Here is a 20026-nt window from a genome sequence, read left to right on the forward strand (position 1 = left end):
CTCGCCACAGGGGCCTCATATAGCAACCTACCCACCTGACGAACCCCTCCCCAAACCCGAACCTTTTCAGCACCTCCCACAGGTGCCCCCATTTCACCCTATCAAAGGCCTTCTCCGCATCCATCGTCGCCACTATCTCCGCCTCCCCTTCCACCGCCGGCATCATTATAATGTTCAAGAGCCTCCGTACATTAGTATTCAACTGCCTCCCTTTCACGGACCCCGTCTGATCCTCGTGTATGACCTGCGGCACACAGTCCTCTATCCTCATGAGACTCGAAATGTTAGCTCCCGTCTCTCTCCACAGATCATAGAATCATATGGTGCAGAAGGAGGCCATTCGGCCCATCGAGTCTGAACCGGCCCTTGGAAAGAGCATCCTACTTCAGCCCACACCTCCACTGTATCCCCGTAACCCAGGAACCCCACCTAACCTTTTGGACACTAAGGACAATTTAGCATGGCCAATCCAACTAATCTGCACATCTTTGGATTGTGGGAGGAAACCGGAGCACCCGGAGGAAATCCACACAGACATGGGGAGAAAGTGTAAACCTCACCCAAGGCTGGAATTGAACCTGGGACTCTGGAGCTGTGAAGTAGCAGTGCTAACTAAGGTGCCAACTCTACTGTCAGATCCGCTGAGATTGTCTGATACTTTCTGTTTTTGTTCAAGAATTCAAAACCATTTTTATAATGGTGGAGCACTTTGCGCCAACCTGAGTTTGTGAAAGCTTAGAGGTGCTTCTGACTGGAAAGTCCACCTCAATAATCACTGAACTGCCTTTCCCTGATACATACCCTTTCACTGATCCTCAATACATTAACCTTCTTATTGACCCCCGATACATTAACCCTCTCACTGAAACTCACCAAAACTTTTATCCGTCACACACTCGCTCCACCCCCTCACACACTCTCCCTACCCAAAGAACCACAGAATCCCTACAGTGCAGAAAGAGGCCATTCGGCCCATCGAGTCTGCACAGATCCCACTCCCCCTATCCCACTCCCCCTATCCAACAACCCCACCTAACCTTCATGTCTCTGGACACGAAGGGGCCATTCAGCCCATCTTGTCATGCTGGCTCTCTGCAAGACCAGGAGTGGAATTCTCCAATAATGGGTCTATGCCTCCACTCCTGGGTCAAAACGTGGGCGTTTCACTCTGGACTTTCTTCAAATGATTCTCCTACCTGAAGGGGGCTAGCAGGACCCTGTAATACTCCACGTAGCTCTGCTTGCCGATACGGGGCCCTGCACTTCCGGTCGGGAGTCCGCACATGCACATGGCGGCTTCCCCGCGGAGCAGCCCCGCGAATATAGGCCCCCCCCCCCCGAAATCGGTGGCCCCCGATCGCTAGCGTGGCCGTCCCTGAGGCCCCCCCCCCCCCCCCCCCCCCCCGGTGAAGGATCAACCCGCCCCCCACCAGGACGGCTGCAGACTGAGTCCGCAGCTGCCAATGGGCAAAACGTGGTTAGACCCACGGCGTCGAGAACTCAGTTTTCTTCGGTGAATCGCAGGGGGGCCTCGGTCAATGGCTCAGAGAATCCCACCCCCCGTTCACCTAGTGCCACACCCCTGCCTTCTCCCTGTAACCCCGTACATTCTTCCTTTTCAGGAATGATCCGATTCTCTCTTTAACCTGCCTCCAGCACACTCTCAGGCACTGGATGCCAGGTCTTAACCACTGCCTATAGAAATACATTTTTTCTCAAGTCTCCATTCCTCTTTGTGACAATTGCCTTGGCAATTGGTGTACTCTGGATCTCAATCTGTCCATAAGTGGGAATAGTATCTCCCAATCTACTCTGTCCAGATCCCTGGTGATTTTGTGCATCTCTATCAAATCTCTTCCCAATATTCAAAGAACAATACAGCACAGGAACAGGCCCTTCGGCCCTCCCAGCCTGCGCCGACCATGGTACCAGCCTAAACTAAAACCGTCTGCACTTATGGAGTACATGTCCTTCCGTTCCCACCCTATTCATATATTTGTTGACATGTCCCTGAAATGCCGCTATCGTACCTGCTCCCACCACCTCACCAGGCAGCACATTCCATATATTTACCACCCTCTGTGTAAAAAAAACTTGCCTCGCACAATTGTTCTAAACTTTTCCCCATGCCTATGTTCCCTAGTACTTGACTCTCCTACCCTAGGAAAGAGCATCTGACTATCCACTCTGTCAATGTCACTCATAATCTTGTAGACCTCTATCAGGTCGCCTCTCAACCCCCATCGTTCCAGTGAGAACAGACCGAGTTTATCTAACCTCTCCTCATAACTAATGCCCTCCATACCAGGCAACACCCTAGTAAACCGCTTCTCTACCCTCTCCAAAGCATCCACATCCTTCTGGCATTGTGGCAACCAGAATTGTACACTCAAGAGAACAGCCCAGCTTCTCCAACTCATCCTCATACTAATAACTGAAGCTCCTTATCCCCAGAACCATTCCTGTGATTCTTTTTCTGCAATTGTCGCATCTTTCCTAAACTGTGGAGCTAGATTTTAAACTAGGGCAGCACAGTAGCACAAGTGGATAGCACTGTGGCTTCACAGGTTCGATTCCCCGCTGGGTCAACTGTCTGTGCGGAGTTTGCACGTTCTCCCCATGTGTGCGTGGGTTTCCTCCGGGCGTTCCAGTTTCCTCCCACAGTCCAAAGGCGTGCAGGTTAGGTGGATTGGCCATGATAAATTGTCCTTAGTGACCAAAAACAGGTTAGGAGGGGTTATTAGATTACGGGGGTAGGGTGGAAGTGAGGGTTTAAGTGGGTTGGTGCAGACCCGATGGGCCGAATGGCCTCCTTCTGCACTGTATGTTCTATGTTTCTGGTGTCCAGAACTGGATGCTCCAGTTAAAGCTGAACTTGTGTTTTATGTAGATTTAATATAACTTCCTTTCTCTTTTACTCTGTGCCCCGATTAATAGAGAGTGAATTATTAAATTCACTCAACCTGTCCTGTCACCTTCAATGATTTACGCATCTATACACCCAGATCCCTCTGCCCCTGGATCCCTTTTGAATGATATCCTTCATTTTATACTGTCTCTCCTTTCAAAATGAATCATTTCACATATCCCTGCGTTAGATTTTAATCCGCCCATTCCATCAACCTGTCTATGTCCTTTTGAAGTTTATCATTGTCCTTCACACAATTCACAATGCTTCGATGGTTTGTATCATTCATTAATTTTACATTTTGATTTGCACACCAATGCTTCGATCATTACTCGATATCAAGAACAGTGAGGGTCCCAACACTGATCCCTGGGGAACTCCACGACAAACCTTCCTTCAGTGTGAAAAATCATCATTCAGTACTCCTCTCTCTTTTCTGCCACACGGCCGATCTCTTCTCCATAGAATCATACAATTCCTACAGTGCAGAAGGAGGCCATTTGGCCCATCGAGATTGCACCGACCCCCAGAAAGAGCACCCTACCTAGGTCCACTCCCCCCACCCTATCCCTGTAACCCCACCTCACCTGCACACTCTTGGACATTTATCATGTCCAATCCACCTAACCTGCGCATCTTTGGACTGTGGGAGGAAACCGGAGGAAACCCACGCACACACGGGGAGAATGTGCAGACTCCGCTCAGACAGTCACCCGAGGCTGGAATTGAACCCGGGTCCCTGGCACGGTGACGCCTCAATGTTGCCACCGTCCCTTTTAGTCCATGAATGATAACTTTGCTCACAATCTATCTGTTTTATATACTGCCTTTTGGAAGTGTACATAAACCTTCATGCGAATGCTGGTCCAGGTTCTGACCACAGCCAGGTAAGGATACCAGGGGCGAAATTCTCCGACCCCCCCAGCAGGGTCGGAGAATCGCCTGGGGCCGCCGAAAATCCGGCTCCCGCCGTGGCAGAGATTCTCCGCCACCCAGGAAGTGGCGGCAGCGGGAATCACGCCACTCCGATCGGCGAGGCCCCTGCGGCGATTCTCCGGCCCGCGATGGGCCGAAGTCCCGCCGCTGGGCGGCCTCTCCCGCCGCCGAGGTTTGAACCACTTCGGGTGGCGGCGGGATCGGCGGCGCGAGCGGGACCCCGGGGGATGCACCCACGGTGGCCAGGCCCGCGATCGGGGCCCCCCGCTCAGACCCCGGGCCAGTGCCCTGGGTGCACTCTTTCTCTACCGCGGCCGCCACGGCCTCCGCCATGGCGGAAGCGGAAGAGAAAACCACATCGCAAATGCGCCGGTGGTGACGTCAGCGGCAGCTGGCTGCTGACGTCACCGCCGGCGCATGCGCCGACCGGCGAAAGCCTTTTGGCCAGCCCCGCTGCCGGGGGCGCCGGTTTTTTGCGCCAGTCTTCTGGTGCCAACTGCTCCGGCGCGGGGCTAGCCCCCAAAGGTGCAGAGAATTCCCCACCTTTGGGGAGGCCCGACCCCGGAGTGGTTGCCGCCACTCCCCTCACGCCGGGTAGGAGAGAATCCCGCCCCAGGACAGTCAACAGCTGCACTGCCCCAATATTGCATTCTCTGAGAGGGCATTCCAGCTGTAACTTTGCCATTTGTCCATTTCACACACATACACACACACACACCATCAGCCCTGTGGCCTCCCTTAGCCCCATTCTCAGACAAAATTGGTAAGTTCTATTTCAGACAGAGTGCATGAAACTGAATCACACTGAAGAGATCTCTGAAAGCTTGTACTGCCGTAACACAGGTTAACATTGACATTGTGTCTCTTGCAGCTGCTATTTCGTGGCTGGGTGAATTTCAGAGACTGTTTGACACAATTCCGTGTGTGGAAGTGGAGGAACTGAAAGAACATCGCGATCAAGTCTTACATGTCAGCTTCTCTCACAATGGCTACTTATTTGGATCCTGTTCCAAGGACTGTTTTGTCAAGGTAAGACCTCTCTCCCTCTGTGTGTGAGGATACAACCTCTCTCCCTCTGTGTGTGAGGATACGACCTCTCTCACTCCCTGTGAGGATACGATCTCTCTCATTCTGTGAGGATATGACCTCTATCACTCTGTGAGGATACAACCTCTCTCAATCTGTGTGAGGATACGACCTCTCCCACTCTGTGTGAGGATACAACCTCTCTCAATCTGTGTGAGGATACAACCTCTCTCACTCTGTGTGCGGATACGACCTCTCTCACTCTGTGTGCGGATACGACCTCTCTCACTCTGTGTGAGGATACGACCTCTCTCACTCGGTGTGAGGATACGACCTCTCTCACTCGGTGTGAGGATACGACCTCTCTCACTCGGTGTGAGGATACGACCTCTCTCTCTCTCTCTCTGTGCTGATACAGCCACTCTCGCTCTGAGCGAGGATACAACCTCTCTCTCTCTCTGTGAGGATACGACCTCTCTATCTCTCTGTGAAAATACGGCCTCTCTCTCTCTCTGTGAGTATACAACCTCTCTCTCTCTCTCACTCTCTCTATGTGCCAATATGGCCAGTCTCGCTCTGAGCGAGGATACAACCCCTCTATCTCTCTGTGTGAGGCTACGACCTCTCTCACTCCCTGTGAGGATACGATCTCTCTCATTCTGTGAGGATATGACCTCTCTCTCTCTGAAAATACGACCTCCCTCTCTCTGTGAGGATACAACCTCTCTCTCTCTCTCACTGTGTGAGGCTATGACCTCTCTCTGTGTGAGGATATGGCCACTCTCTCTCTCTCTCTCTCTGATGACTTCTCTCACTCATTGCGAGGATACGACCTCCCTCATTCTGTGTGAGAATATGACCTCTCTTATTCTCTGTGATGATACGACCTCTCTCGATCTGTGTGAGGATAAGACCTCACTCTCTCTGTGTGAAGATACAGCCACTCTATCTCTGTGCGGATACGCCCTCTCTCTCTCTGTGTGAGGCTATGACCTCTCTCTGTGTGAGGATACGACCACTCTCTCTCTCTCACTCTCTGTGATGATACGACCTCTCTCAGTCTCTGTGAGGATACGACCTCTCTCACTTCGTGTGAGGATAAGACCTCTCTCACTCTGTGTGAGGATACGGCCACTCTCTCTCTCTGATGACCTCTCTCACTCATTGCGAGGATACGACCTCTCTCATTCTGTGTGAGAATACAACCTCTCTTATTCTCTGTGAAAATACGACCTCTCTCTCTGTGAGGATACAACCTGTCTCTCTCTGAAGATACGGCCACTCACTCTCTCTCTGATGACCTCTCTCACTCATTGCGAGGATACGACCTCTCTCATTCTGTGTAAGAATACGACCTCTCTTATTCGCTGTGAAGATACGACCTCTCTCTCTCTGTGAGGATACGACCTCTCTCACTCTTGAGTGAGGATAAGACCTCTCTCTCTCTGTGTGAAGAAACAGGGGCTGTTTAGCACACTGGGCTAAATCACTGGCTTTGAAAGCAGGCCAGCAGCACGGTTCAATTCCCGTAACCGCCTCCCCGAACAGGCGCTGGAATGTGGCGACTAGGGGCTTTTCATAGTAACTTCATTGAAGGCTACTCGTGACAATAAACGATTTTCATTTTCATTTCATTTCAAGATACAGCCACTCTCGCTCTCTGTGCAGATATGGTCTCCATCTCTGTGAAAATACGACCTCTCTCTCTGTGAGGATACAACCTCTCTCTCTTTATCTCTCTGTGTGAGGATACAACCTCCCTCGCTCTGTGTGAAGACATGACCTCTCTCTGTGAGAATAAGACCTCGCTCACTCTGTGAAGATACGGCCACTCTCTCTCACTCTGTGTAAGGATTTGACTTCTCTCTGGGTGAGGACACAACCTCTCTCACAATGAGTGAAGATACGACCTCTCTCACTCTGGGTGAGGACATGACCTTTCTTACTCTTGAGTGAAGATACGGGGCGCGATTCTCCGCTCCCCACGCGGCCTGGGAGAATTGCGGGAGGGCCCCCCGACATTTTTTGCGACCCCCTGGCGTCCCCCGCGATTCTCTTCCCCCCCCCCCCCTTTGGAAAAATCGGCACTCGCTGTTTTTCACGGCGAAACGACAATTCTCCGAGCCCGATGGGCCGAGCGGCCGGCCCTTCACGCCCGTTTCACGATGGTGGCAAACACACCTGGTCGCGGCATTCGTGAAACGGGCACCAGATGCCCGTTTGGGGCATCTAGGGTACCAATTGGGACGGGAGCACCACGACTGTGCTCGGGAGGGGACAGGCCCGCGATCGGTGCCCACCGATCGTCGGGCCATCGTCCAAAACGGACGCACTCTTTCCCCTCCACCGCCCGGCAAGATCAAGCCGCCATGTCTTGCCGGGCGGCTGAGGAGAAAGACGGCCACCGCGCATGCGCGGGTTCGTGCCGTCTGCGCGATGAAGTCATCCGCGCATGCGCGGGTTGGAACCAGCAACCCGCGCATGCACAGATGACTTCACATTCTCGCCGTGACGAGGTCGCTGCCGAGAAAGACGGAGGTCCACTCCTAGCCCCCCCGGGTGGGGATGAATTAGGTGCGGGGGAGCAGGCTCCGAGGCCGAGTTCACGACGGCCTTCACGAATGCGCCCACAATCTCTCACTCTGTGTGAGGATACGACCTCTCTCACTTTGTGTGAGGACATGACCTCTCTCAATCTAGAACATAGAACATAGAACAGTACAGCACAGAACAGGCCCTTCGGCCCTCGATGTTGTGCCGAGCAATGATCACCCTACTTAAACCCACGTAACCCGTATACCCGTAACCCAACAATCCCCCCATTAACCTTACACTACGGGCAATTTAGCATGGCCAATCCACCTAACCCGCACATCTTTGGACTGTGGGAGGAAACCGGAGCACCCGGAGGAAACCCACGCACACACGGGGAGGACGTGCAGACTCCACACAGACAGTGACCCAGCCGGGAATCGAACCTGGGACCCTGGAGCTGTGAAGCATTGATGCTAACCACCATGCTACTCTGTGTGAGGATACGACCACTCTCACTCTGTGTGAGGACATGACCTCTCTCTCTCTGTGTGAGGCTACGACCTCTCTCTCTGTGTGAGGATACGATCTCTCTCACTCTGTGTGAGGACATGACCTCTCTCTCTCTCTGTGTGAGGCTACGACCTCTCTCTCTGTGTGAGGATACGACCTCTCTCACTCTGTGTGAAGATACAACCTTTCTCTCTCTGTGAGGATATGACCCCTCTCACTCTGAGTGAGGATAAGACCTCTCTCACTGTGTGAGGATAAGACCTCACTCTCTCTCTGTGAAGATACGGCCACTCTCTCTCTCTCTCTCTCTGACGACCTCTCTGACTCATTGCGAGGATACGACCTCTCTCAATCTGTGTGAGGATACAACCTTTCTCTCTCTGTGAGGATATGACCTCTCTCTCTCTGTGTGAGGATATGACCTCTCACACTGTGTGAGGATACGACCTCTCTCACTCTGTGTGAGGACATGACCTCTCTCTCTCTGTGTGAGGATACGACCTCTCTCACTCTGTGTGAAGATACGGCCACTCTTTTTCTCTCTCTCTCTCTCTGACGACCTCTCTCACTCATTGCGATGATACGACCTCTCTCATTCCCTGTGACGATACAACCTCTTTCTCTCTGTGAGGATATGACCTCTCACTCTGTGTGAGGGTACAACCTTTCTCACTCTTTCTGAGGATACGACCTCTCCCACTCTGAGTGAGGATAAGACCTCTCTCACTGTGTGAGGATAAGACCTCACTCTCTCTCTGTGAAGATACGGCCACTCTCTCTCTCTCTCTCTCTGACGACCTCTCTGACTCATTGCGAGGATACGACCTCTCTCAATCTGTGTGAGGATACAACCTTTCTCTCTCTGTGAGGATATGACCTTTCTCACACTTGAGTGAGAATACGACCTCCCACTCTGTGCGAGACTATGACCTCTCTCTCTCTGTGAGGATACAACCTCTTTCTCTCTGTGAGGATACGACCTCTCTCACTCTGTGTGAGGATACAAACTCTCTCCATCTCTCTCTGTGAAGATACGGCCACTCCCTCTCTCTATCGCTCAGTGAGGATACAACCACTCTCAGTGTAAGGGTACGACCTCTCCCTCTGTGAGGATATGACCTCTCTCACTCTGTACGAGGACCCAACCTCTCACTCTGTGTGAGGATACGACATCTCTCTCTCTCTGTGAGGAAATGGTCTCTCTCACTCTGATTTGATAACCCCTATTTTCTCCATTCACTGCTGTCTGATCCTGTTCTATTGTGAACAATTTCACATTTACTTTTTTTTAATCACGTGCAGTTCGCATGATATCCGCCATCTGTTCAATTAGCACATATTTATAAACCTCTGGATGTCTGAGCTCAATCTCTCGGTGTTTCTGCTGCACTGCTGGATTTGAAGTTTTGGCCAATGATGATGTTAACAGGGCAGCACGGTGGCCTAGTGGTTAGCACAACCGCCTCACGGCGATGAGGTCCCAGGTTCGATCCCGGCTCTGGGTCACTGTCCGTGTGGAGTTTGCACATTCTCCCCGTGTCTGCGTGGGTTTCGCCCCCACAACCCAAAAATGTGCAGAGTAGGTGGATTGGCCACGCTAAATTGCCCCTTAATTGGAAAAAAGAATTGGGTAATCTAAATTTTAAAAAAATGAAATGATGATGTTCACTGTTTTTTCAGGTGTGGAACAATGATTTGGAGATTTCGGTGTTGCATAGTGCTAACATGCGGCCCTACAATTGGAGCTATACCCAGTTCTCCCAGTTCAATGCTGAGGACACTCTCCTCCTGGTTTCTGGAGTCTACATTGGGCCTCACAGCTCGTCCTCTGGTGAAATTGCAGTCTTCAATTTAGGTACCTCACTCTGTCTCTTCCTGCACAATGTTAATGAGTTGCTTTAAAGCAGTGGGGGTTGGCGATGGAACGGAATAAAATGGCCAATATGGGAACAGAAGAAGAGCCTTTCAGCCCTCGGAGCATGATATCCCATTGACTTAGATCAAGGCTGATGTATTCCCCAACTCCTTTTACCTGCCTCTGAAGCATTTCCCTCATTCCCTCACTCAACAAAAATGTATCGATCTCCACATGGGGAGATTTCCAGATTTCCATCACCCAGTGAGGGTTGCACATCTCAATATGGAGTAATCTCTCATTCTCTTTTGAGGACATTACCAGTGCAGTAGATAACGGGGAGCCAATGGATGTGTTATATCTGGATTTCCAGAAAGCCTTTGACAAGGTGCCACACAAAAGGTTGCTGCATAAAATAAAGATGCATGGCATTAAGGGTAAAGTAGTAGCATGGATAGAGGATTGGTTAATTAATAGAACGAGAGTGGGGATTAATGGGTGTTTCTCTGGTTGGCAATCAGTAGCTAGTGGTGTCCCTCAGGGATCCGTGTTGGGCCCACAATTGTTCACAATTTACATAGATGATTTGGAGTTGGGGACCAAGGGCAATGTGTCCAAGTTTGCAGATGACACTAAGATGAGTGGTAAAGCGAAAAGTGCAGAGGATACTGGAAGTCTGCAGAGGGATTTGGATAGGTTAAGTGAATGGGCTCGGGTCTGGCAGATGGAATACAATGTTGACAAATGTGAGGTTATCCATTTTGGTAGGAATAACAGCAAATGGGATTATTATTTAAACGATAAAATATTAAAGCATGCTGCTGTGAAGAGAGACCTGGGTGTGCTAGTGCATGAGTCACAGAAAGTTGGTTTACAGGTGCAACAGGTGATTAAGAAGGCAAATGGAATTTTGTCCTTCATTTCTAGAGGGATGGAGTTTAAGACTAGGGAGGTTATGTTGCAATTGTATAAGGTGTTAGTGAGGCCACACCTGGAGTATTGTGATCAGTTTTGGTCTCCTTGAGAAAGGACGTACTGGCACTGGAGGGTGTGCAGAGGAGATTCACTAGGTTAATCCCAGAGCTGAAGGGGTTGGATTACGAGGAGAGGGTGAGTAGACTGGGACTGTACTTGTTGGAATTTAGAAGGATGAGGGGGGATCTTATAGAAACATATAAAATTATGAAGGGAATAGATAGGATAGATGCAGGCAGGTTGTTTCCACTGGCGGGTGAAAGCAGAACTAGGGGACATAGCCTCAAAATAAGGGGAAGTAGATTTAGGACTGAGTTTAGGAGGAACTTCTTCACCCAAAGGGTTGTGAATCTATGGAATTCCTTGCCCAGTGAAGCAGTTGAGGCTCCTTCATTAAATGTTTTTAAGGTAAAGATAGATAGTTTTTTGAAGAATAAAGGGATTACGAGTTATGGTGTTCAGGCCGGAAAGTGGAGCTGAGTCCACAAAAGATCAGCCATGATCTCATTGAATGGCGGAGCAGGCTCCAGGGGCCAGATGGCCGACTCCTGTTCCTAGTTCTTATGTTCTTACCCCCTTGGTCTGGACTTCCCTATCAGAGGACATCGCGAGTCAAAGGGAACCTGTTGAATACTTGAGTTCTTTTAAATCTTTTTAAATGCCTTGGTTAGGTCACCCGTAATCTTCTATATTCAACTGAATACAAGAAACATTCATCCAACATTCATAAACATTCATCCAACCAGTAATCATAATTAACTCTCTTTCAGACCAGGTATCTGGTCAATAGGACTGAAAATGGTAACCAATGGATGAAAATTCAATTTAAAAATAGAGCGGAGGCAGAAATATGTATCCTAATATGGTTGTGGACCTTTTGGTGGCTTCAAGTTCATTAAAGTGTAAGGGGGGGGGGGGGGGGGAAACTGATAGGGACCAAGATCTGAGAGGGAGAGGTGGGGTTTGGATTGGATAGGTTTATTGTCACGTGTACCGAGGTACAGTGAAAAGTATTGTTCTCCGTGCAGTTCAAACAGATCATTCCATACTTGAAAAAATACATAATAGGGCAAACATAAAATACGCAATGTAAATGGGCATTGGGTGAAGCATACAGGAGTGTAGTACTACTCAGTAGAGAAGATGTGCGAAGAGATCAGATCAGTCCACAAGTCCATCAGTCCATGAGAGGGTCTTTTAGGAGTCTGGTAACAGTGGGGAAGAAGCTGTTTTTTTCAGGGGGCCACACAAGATGGAGAACTCATCTCAACTCTCAGCACCGCCCTACTGCACAGGTGGCAGATGGCCCATGTCCACAGGCCTGTACTGACCGGGTATGGCATCAAGGAACCCTAGCAAACTGGAGTCAGTGAAAATTAGGGGGAAAAACCTTCATTGGTTGGAGTCTTACCTGGCACAAAGGAAGATGGCTGTTGTGGTCGGAGGTCAATCATCTCAGCCCGGGACATCACTGCAGGAGTTCCTCAGGGTAGTGTCCTAGGCCCAGCTATCTTGCTGCTTCATCAATGCCCTTCCTTCTGTCATCAGGTTAGAGGTGGGATGTTTGCGGGTGACTGCACAATGTTCAGCATTATTCTCAACTCCTCAGACAATGAAGGAGTCCATGTCCAAATGCAGCAAGACCTGGACAATATCCAGGCTTGGGCTGACAAATGGCAAGTTACATTCACGCCACACAAGTGCCAGGCAAGTGATTATAGCATGACAGAATTTTAAACTTGGTTTGAGGGTGAGGAGTCCTACACTCATGTCCTTGAGTTAAACAAAAAGGTCATTATGTTGGCATGAGGACAGATTTGGTCCTGGTGGACTGGGCAGGAAGACGAAAAGGAAGCAGTTGAGGAGCAGTGGCAGTTCTTTAAGGAGATATTCAAATCTTTCCAACGACAGAGTACATTGACAAATGGTACATCAACAAACAGTGATTGGTTACAGTGCGGAACAAAGGGCCAAACAAAGCAAATATAAGAGCAGCATAGAGCATCGTGAATAGTGATCTTTCAGGGAACAGATCAGTCCGAGTGAGAGTCGTTGAGGAGTCCAGTAGCTGTGGGGAAGAAACTCTTCCTATGTCTAGATGTGCGGGTCTTCAGACTTCGATATCTTCTGCCTGATGGAAGGGTCTGGAAGAGGGCAAAGCCTGGGTGGGAGGGGTCTCTGACAATGATATCTGCTGTCCTGAGGCAGCCAGAGGTGTAGACAGAATCGATTTGCGGGTGGCAAGCTTGTGTGATGCAGTTTCTTGCGCTCTTGGGTTTTTTAAAATGTTAATAGGGCCTCTGCCTCCACCACCTTTTCATGCAGCGAACTTCCACTATCCTCTGGGTGACTTTCCTCACATCCCCTGCAAACCTCCTGCCCTGACTCACTGGCTGTATAGTGCTTTTCGATACCCTGGGGATGTGGAAGGGGATATTGAAATGCAAGTCTTTCTTTGTCTCTGTTGGAGCAGCAGTGATGTGCTGACTAAAACAGAACAGGTTGCAGATTCTGGAATAACTTTCACAGATGGCCATTGAAAATAAAATATTTTCAGAGCAATGGGGAAAGACTATCTCGTCTCTCCTGTGTCTAATTCTGTGAGACCTGTTTATTCCTGCCACACCGGGTACTCTGCTCTTTTCTTCTTTCATTTTAGATGACTTCACGTTACTATCCCGAGTGAGGAACAAACCCTACGATGTCTTTGGCTGTTGGCTGAATGAAACGCATCTGATCTCTGGGAACCTGCACTGGATCGGCAACATGACGTCTTGCTCAGTGCTCTGGTTAAACAAGGCCTATCAGGTCAGTACAACTTTGCTGGACCTGTTACCCCCTCAAATCTATTCCACTTTCACCGTGGAGCCAAAATCCTGATGATTGGAATGATCATATTGAATGGTGGAGCAGGCTCGACATATGTATAAAGCAAATGACTGCAGATGCTGGAATCTAAAACAAAAACAGTAATTGCTGGACAATCTCAGCAAGTCTGACAGCATCTGGTGAAATATAACTGGCTGATTAGTAAGTTTGCGGGCCATTCAATGGTTGGTGGAATTTTACATGGATAGATTACATAGAATTTACAGTGCAGAAGGAGGCCATTCGGCCCATCGAGTCTGCACCGGCTCTTGCAAAGAGCACCCTACCCAAGGTTAACACCTCCACCCTATCCCCATAACCCAGTAACCCCACCCAACACTAAGGGCAATTTTTGGACACTAAGGGCAATTTATCATGGCCAATCCACCTAACCTGCACATCTTTGGACTGTGGGAGGAAACCGGAGCACCCGGAGGAAACCCACGGTCACACGGGGAGAACGTGCAGACTCCGCACAGACAGTGACCCAAGCCGGAATCGAACCTGGGACCCTGGAGCTGTGAAGCAATTGTGCAATTCACAATGGGAATTGTGAAGGGAAAATGCAAGGGAAAATGGAGTTAAACTGTTTGTACTTCTATGCAAGGAGTAATACAAACAAGGTGGATGAGGTCAGAGTACAGGTAGACACATGACAACAGGATGCCATTGCTGTAACGCAAACCTGACTAAAGGAGGGGCAAAATTGGCAGCTCAGCATCCCTGGATACAGAGTTTTCAGGCCGGGCAGAGGGGGAAATAAAAAAAAAGGAGGGGCAGTAGCACTTCAGGAATCCATTCCAGTTGTGAGAAGGGATGATATACTGAACGGGTCAATAAACAAGGGTTGAACTTAGAAATGAAAAAAGGGCAGTCACATTACTGGGAGTACACTGTAGACCCCCAAATAGCAAAAGGGAGAGATAGAAGAGCAAATATGTAGGCAAATCTCTGCCTATAATAACAAGAGGGCAATCCCAATATCAACTGTTGATCAAACAATATAAGGGGAACTGAGGGAGAAAAATTCATGCAATGTGTCCAGGAAAATTTTTTAACCCAATTAGTGACAAACCCAACAGGAGGAACTGCAATTCCAGACCTACTCATGGGGAACGAAGAAGGGCAAGTCAGTGAAGTGATTAATTGGTGACCATATTGGGGAGAGTGATGAAATGAAAAATGAAAATCGCTTATTGTCACAAGTAGGCTTCAAATGAAGTTACTGTGAAAAGCCCCTAGTCGCCACATTCCGGCGCCTGTTCGGGGAGGCTGGTACGGGAATTGAACCGTGCTGCTGGCCTGCCTTGGTCTGCTTTCAAAGCCAGTGATTTAGCCCAGTGTGCTAAACCAGAATTCAGTTAGATTCAGTATTACCACGGAAAAGGACAGAGTTAAAATTTTGAACTGGGGAAGGCAAATTTTATAGAAATGAGAAGAGACTTGGCTGAGGTGGACTGGCCAGCACTGCTAGAGGTTAAATGGCCACACTACCAAACGGATGTGGAGGCTTTGGCAAGGGTGCAGAGGAGGTTTACCAGGATGTTGCCTGGTCTGGAGAGTGTTTGCTATGTGGAGAGGCTGAATAGACTGTTTTCATTAGAAAGACGGAGGTTGAGGGGTGACCTAATAGACTCTGTCCTGGGGGTGTTCGGTGGGATGTACAGGCAGCAGCTGAAGTTGCCCTTTGTATGGGTGTACACGATCTGAGAGTTAGCATGTTGGACCTGCACATGCTGAGCACCCCCTCCCCCCACAGCCCAGGGGTGATCTCCCACCAATGACTGCTGACCCCCCCCCCCCCCGCAACTGCCCTCTTTCCCCCCCCCCCCCCCCCCCACCCCACCCCCCAAACTGGCCCCTCCAGTCCTCCCCTACTAGCCACAAGCACTGGGGCAGCAGCCCCGGTGCCCCGAGCTGATTGCCGGATTTCCAAGATGGCTCTGATCCCCACCGCAGACATTGTGCTAGCTTCACATTTTTTAATAGGTGTGCTAACGAGTGCCCATGTGACTCTTACTGAGGAGCTGGTTAGATCTCGGGGGGGGCCATTAGAGAGGGGGTCTGTTCTGTTAAGAATATGGAGATTGGCCTTAATTGGTGATCATTGATTTCTCGCCATGTCATGGCAGGATCCGGATCTTGTCTTCGGGAATGGGCCGGTTAGATTGGAAACTGATCTGTGCCCAGGGCGGTTCCTGATTTTGGCCTCTCCCGCGATCTACCTGGCCCGCTGGGATTCACGCCCTGCACGGTCGTTTAAACATGCCCATTGTATCTATACCCCTTTAATCCCATGAACTTCAATTTTCTCACAAGTCTATGATGTGTCACTTTGTCAAACTCCTTTTGAAACCCAAATACATAACATCAGCTGCATTACTCTCATCAACCCTTTCACTCACTTGATCAAATAATTCAATCAAGTTAGCCTAACGCGGTTTACATTTAACAAATCCATGCTGGCTTTCTCTTCTAAGCACTAACTGTTTGCCCTAAATTATTGTGTCTCCAAGTTTCCGTACCGCTCTCTGCGGTTATCAGTTATATCCTTTTCCCCCTTCCTTGAACAAGGTATCATATTTGCAATGCCTGAGTTCTCTGCTACCACCCCCGTAAGGGTTATGGTGTTCGGGCCGGAAAGTGGAGCTGAGTCCACAAAAGATCAGCCATGATCTCATTGAATGGCGGAGCAGGCTCGAGGGGCCAGATGGCCTACTCTTGCTCCTAGTTCTTATGTTCTTATGTATCTAAGGATGATTGTGGCCAGAGCCTTGGGTCCTTGGGTCTCCACCCTGACTTTCTTCAGCAACCTAGGATATATCCCATCCAAAAGGGTGATGCTTCTATTTTGAGCTATGTTAACCTTTGAACATAGCATAGAATTCCTGCAGTGCAGAAGGAGGCCATTCAGCCCATCGAGGCTGCACTGACCCTCTGAAAGAGCACCCTACCGAGGCCCACTCCCCCACCTTATCCCTGTAACCCCATAACCTCACCAAACCTGCACATCTTTGGTGGGGCAGGGGACTTTTGCAACTGGGTCCTAACCACTTGCTCTTCACTATGGATGTTCAATTCCTCTACACCTCCATCCTCCAGCAGGAGGCTCTGAGGGATCCCTGCTTCATCATTGAACGGAAGCCTGAACAGCCAACATCCACCACCACCGCTCTCTGCCTTGCTGAACTTGTTCTCTTTTTGAATAATTCCTCCTTTAACCTGTCTCACTTCCCCCCACTAAGATTGGTAGTTGGCTGAAACATCCATCTCTGTGAACCTAACCAGCAATATTATCCGTGAATGTCAATTTGCGAGTTTTGGTATAGTATTACAGACAGACTGATTTAAAAAAAAGGTGGATGGAGTGAGCAAGTTTAAAAGGAAGCATACCTTTTTTTTAATAAACAATTTTAATGAGGTATTTTTGGCATGCGAACCCTAACAGTGACCCTCTCAAGGCGAACTTAATCTTCTCTAGGCCGAGGAAGCTACCCGTGTCAGTTAGCCTGGCCTCCGACTTCGGGGGCTTTGAGTCCCTCCTAGCTAGCAGTATCCATCTCCGGGCGACCAGGGAAGCAAAGGCCAGAACATCTGCCTCTTTCTCGTCTTGGATTCCTGGCTCTTCCGACACCCCAAAAATCGCCACCTCTGGACTCATTGCCAGCCTTGTTTTCAAAACTCTGGACATGACGTCCGCAAACCCCAGCCAATATCCCCTAAGTTTTGGACATGCCCCAGAACATGTGGACATGTCCCACACATTTTACACACCTGTCCTCCACCCCAAACAATCTACTCATCCGGGCCACTGTCATGTGGGCCCGGTGGACTACCTTGAATTGGATCAAGCTGAGCCCGGCGCATGCTGCAGTCGCATTGACTCTGCTCAACGCGTCCGCCCATACGCCATCCTCCATCTCATCACTAAGCTCCTCCTCCCACTTACGCTTCAGCTCCTCGATCTGCGTCTCCTCTGCCCCCATTCTTTGGAGATGTCCGAGACGCTCCTCTCTCCCACCCATCCCCTAGACACTACCCTATCCTGGATCCCCCTTAGTGGCAGGAGTGGGAAGGATGATACCTGCCTGGGCAGAAAGTCCTGTACCTGTAAATATCTAAATTTGTTCCCCCTTGCCAGGCTAAACATCTCCTCCAGCGCCCTCAAGCTAGAGAAGCTTCCCCTCTAAGAACAGGTCCCCCATCCTCTCAATTCCCGCCCTTCGCCATAATCAGAACCCCCCATCCAAGCTCCCTGGGGCAAACCGGTGATTGTCACATATTGGGGACCAGACTGATGCTCCCACTGCTCCAATGTACCACCTCCACTGACTCCAGATCCTCTAGGCTACCAGTGGAGTACCGCGCCGGCGGGAATGGCAGAGGTGCCATTATCAACGCCCCCCAGACTGGTGCCCCTACATTACGCTGCCTCCATCTGCTCCCAAACCGACCCCGCCCCTACCACCCACTTAAAATGAAGCACATCTGAAGATCATTTTGCTCCCCTGCACCAAACTGTCTCCTTTTTAACAGACCTCCGAGTTTGCATAAGCTCCATCAAAATCATCTGTCGTTTTATAACCTCATAGCAGTTCAGATTATAATGGTTTACTGTGTTGTACAGATGTTTATTCAGCAACTCTTTGGAACCCTATCAGATCAAAAACGCAGCAGTGAGACAGAGCATCAGAAAATGAGAAATATAGAGCCAGTTTTAAGACAGTCTTAGGGCAGCACGGTAGCATTGCAAATAGCACAATTGCTTCACAGCTCCAGCGTCCCAGGTTCGATTCCGGCTTGGGTCAGTGTCTGTGCGGAGTCTGCACATCCTACCCGTGTGCGTGTGGGTTTCCTCCGGGTGCTCCGGTTTCCTCCCACAGTCCAAAGATGTGCAGGTTAGGTGGATTGGCCATGATAAATTGCCCTTGGTGTCCAAAATTGCCCTTAGTGTTGGGTGGGGTTACTGGGTTACGGGGATAGGGTGGAGGTGTTGACCTTGGGTTGGGTGCTCTTTCCAAGAGCCGGTGCAGACTCAATGGGCCGAATAGCCTCCTTCTGCACTGTATAATCAATGATAAAGCAGCAAAAAGCCTCATTACTTCTCTCCCTGCCACTTATTCACCCATTAGGGCCACGTTGTCCTTTCATTCGGCCTCCTTCTGCACTGTAAATTCTATGATTCTATAATTCTATGATACTCTGTAGATCAACACACAAGTGGCGGCACGGTGGCACAGTGGTTAGCACTGCAGCCTCCCAGTGCCAGGGACCAGGGTTCAATTCGGGTAACTGTCTGTGTGGAGTTTGCACTTTCTCCCCGTGTCTGCATGGGTTTTCTCCGGTTGCCCTGGGTTCCTCCCACAGTCCAAAGATGTGCAGGTTAGGTGGATTGGCCACGCTAAATTGCCGCTTCGTTTCCAAAACAGGTTAGGTTGGGTTACGGGGATATGGTGTGGGGGGTGCTTATGTAGGGTGCTTTTTCCAAGGGCCAGTGCAGACCCGATGGGCCAAATGGCCTCCTTCTGCACTGCAAATTCTGTGATTCCTTCAACACTTCCATCCCCTACACTTACACCCTCTGTCCCTCGATACCTCCATCCTCTACACTCGAACCCTCTGTCCCTCGACACCTCCATTCCCTACACTCGGACCCTCTGTCCCTCGATACCTCCATCCTCTACACTCAAACCCTCTGTCCCTCGACACCTCCCTTCCCTACACTCGGACCCTCTGTCCCTCGATACCTCCATCCTCTACACTCTGACCCTCTGTCCCTCAATACCTCCATCCGCAACACTCGGACCCTCTGTCCCTCGATACCTCCATCCTCAACACTCGGACCCTCTGTCCCTCTATACCTCCATCCTCAACACTCGGACCCTCTGTCCCTCGATACCTCCATCCTCAACACTCGGACCCTCTGTCCCTCGATACCTCCATGCTCAACACTCGGACCCTCTGTCCCTCTATACCTCCATCCTCAACACTCGGACCCTCTGTCCCTCGATACCTCCATCCTCTACACTCGAACCCTCTGTCCCTCGATACCTCCATCCTCAACACTCGGACCCTCTGTCCCTCGATACCGCCATCCTCTACACTCGAACCCTCTGTCCCTCGATACCTCCATCCTCAACACTCGGACCCTCTCTCCCTCTATACCTCCATCCTCAACACTCGGACCCTCTGTCCCTCGATACCGCCATCCTCTACACTCGAACCCTCTGTCCCTCGATACCTCCATCCTCAACACTCGGACCCTCTGTCCCTCGATACCTCCATCCTCAACACTGACCCTCTGTCCCTCTATACCTCCATCCTCAACACTCGGACCCTCTGTCCCTCAATACCTCCATCCTCTATACTCGGACCCACTCTCCCTCGATACTTCCATCCTCAACACTCGGACC

The 20026-nt window shown here is 50.1% G+C and overlaps 1 protein-coding gene across 4 annotated transcripts in view; it reads left to right on the plus strand.

Moving 5' to 3' along the window:
* fbxw5 (F-box and WD repeat domain containing 5) overlaps positions 1-20026 on the plus strand; it is an 88978-nt gene that overhangs the window by 42046 nt on the left and 26906 nt on the right. For all 4 annotated transcript variants that reach the window (XM_038781830.1, XM_038781833.1, XM_038781829.1 and 1 more), the window contains exons 3-5: positions 4716-4873; positions 9596-9770; positions 13405-13553. In XM_038781830.1, the coding sequence (XP_038637758.1) occupies positions 4716-4873; positions 9596-9770; positions 13405-13553 (482 nt within the window). The remainder of the gene's footprint in view (positions 1-4715; positions 4874-9595; positions 9771-13404; positions 13554-20026) is intronic.

The sequence above is a fragment of the Scyliorhinus canicula genome, chromosome 21 (assembly GCF_902713615.1).
Source record: "Scyliorhinus canicula chromosome 21, sScyCan1.1, whole genome shotgun sequence".
In the NCBI taxonomy this organism is placed as follows: Eukaryota; Metazoa; Chordata; class Chondrichthyes; order Carcharhiniformes; family Scyliorhinidae; genus Scyliorhinus; species Scyliorhinus canicula.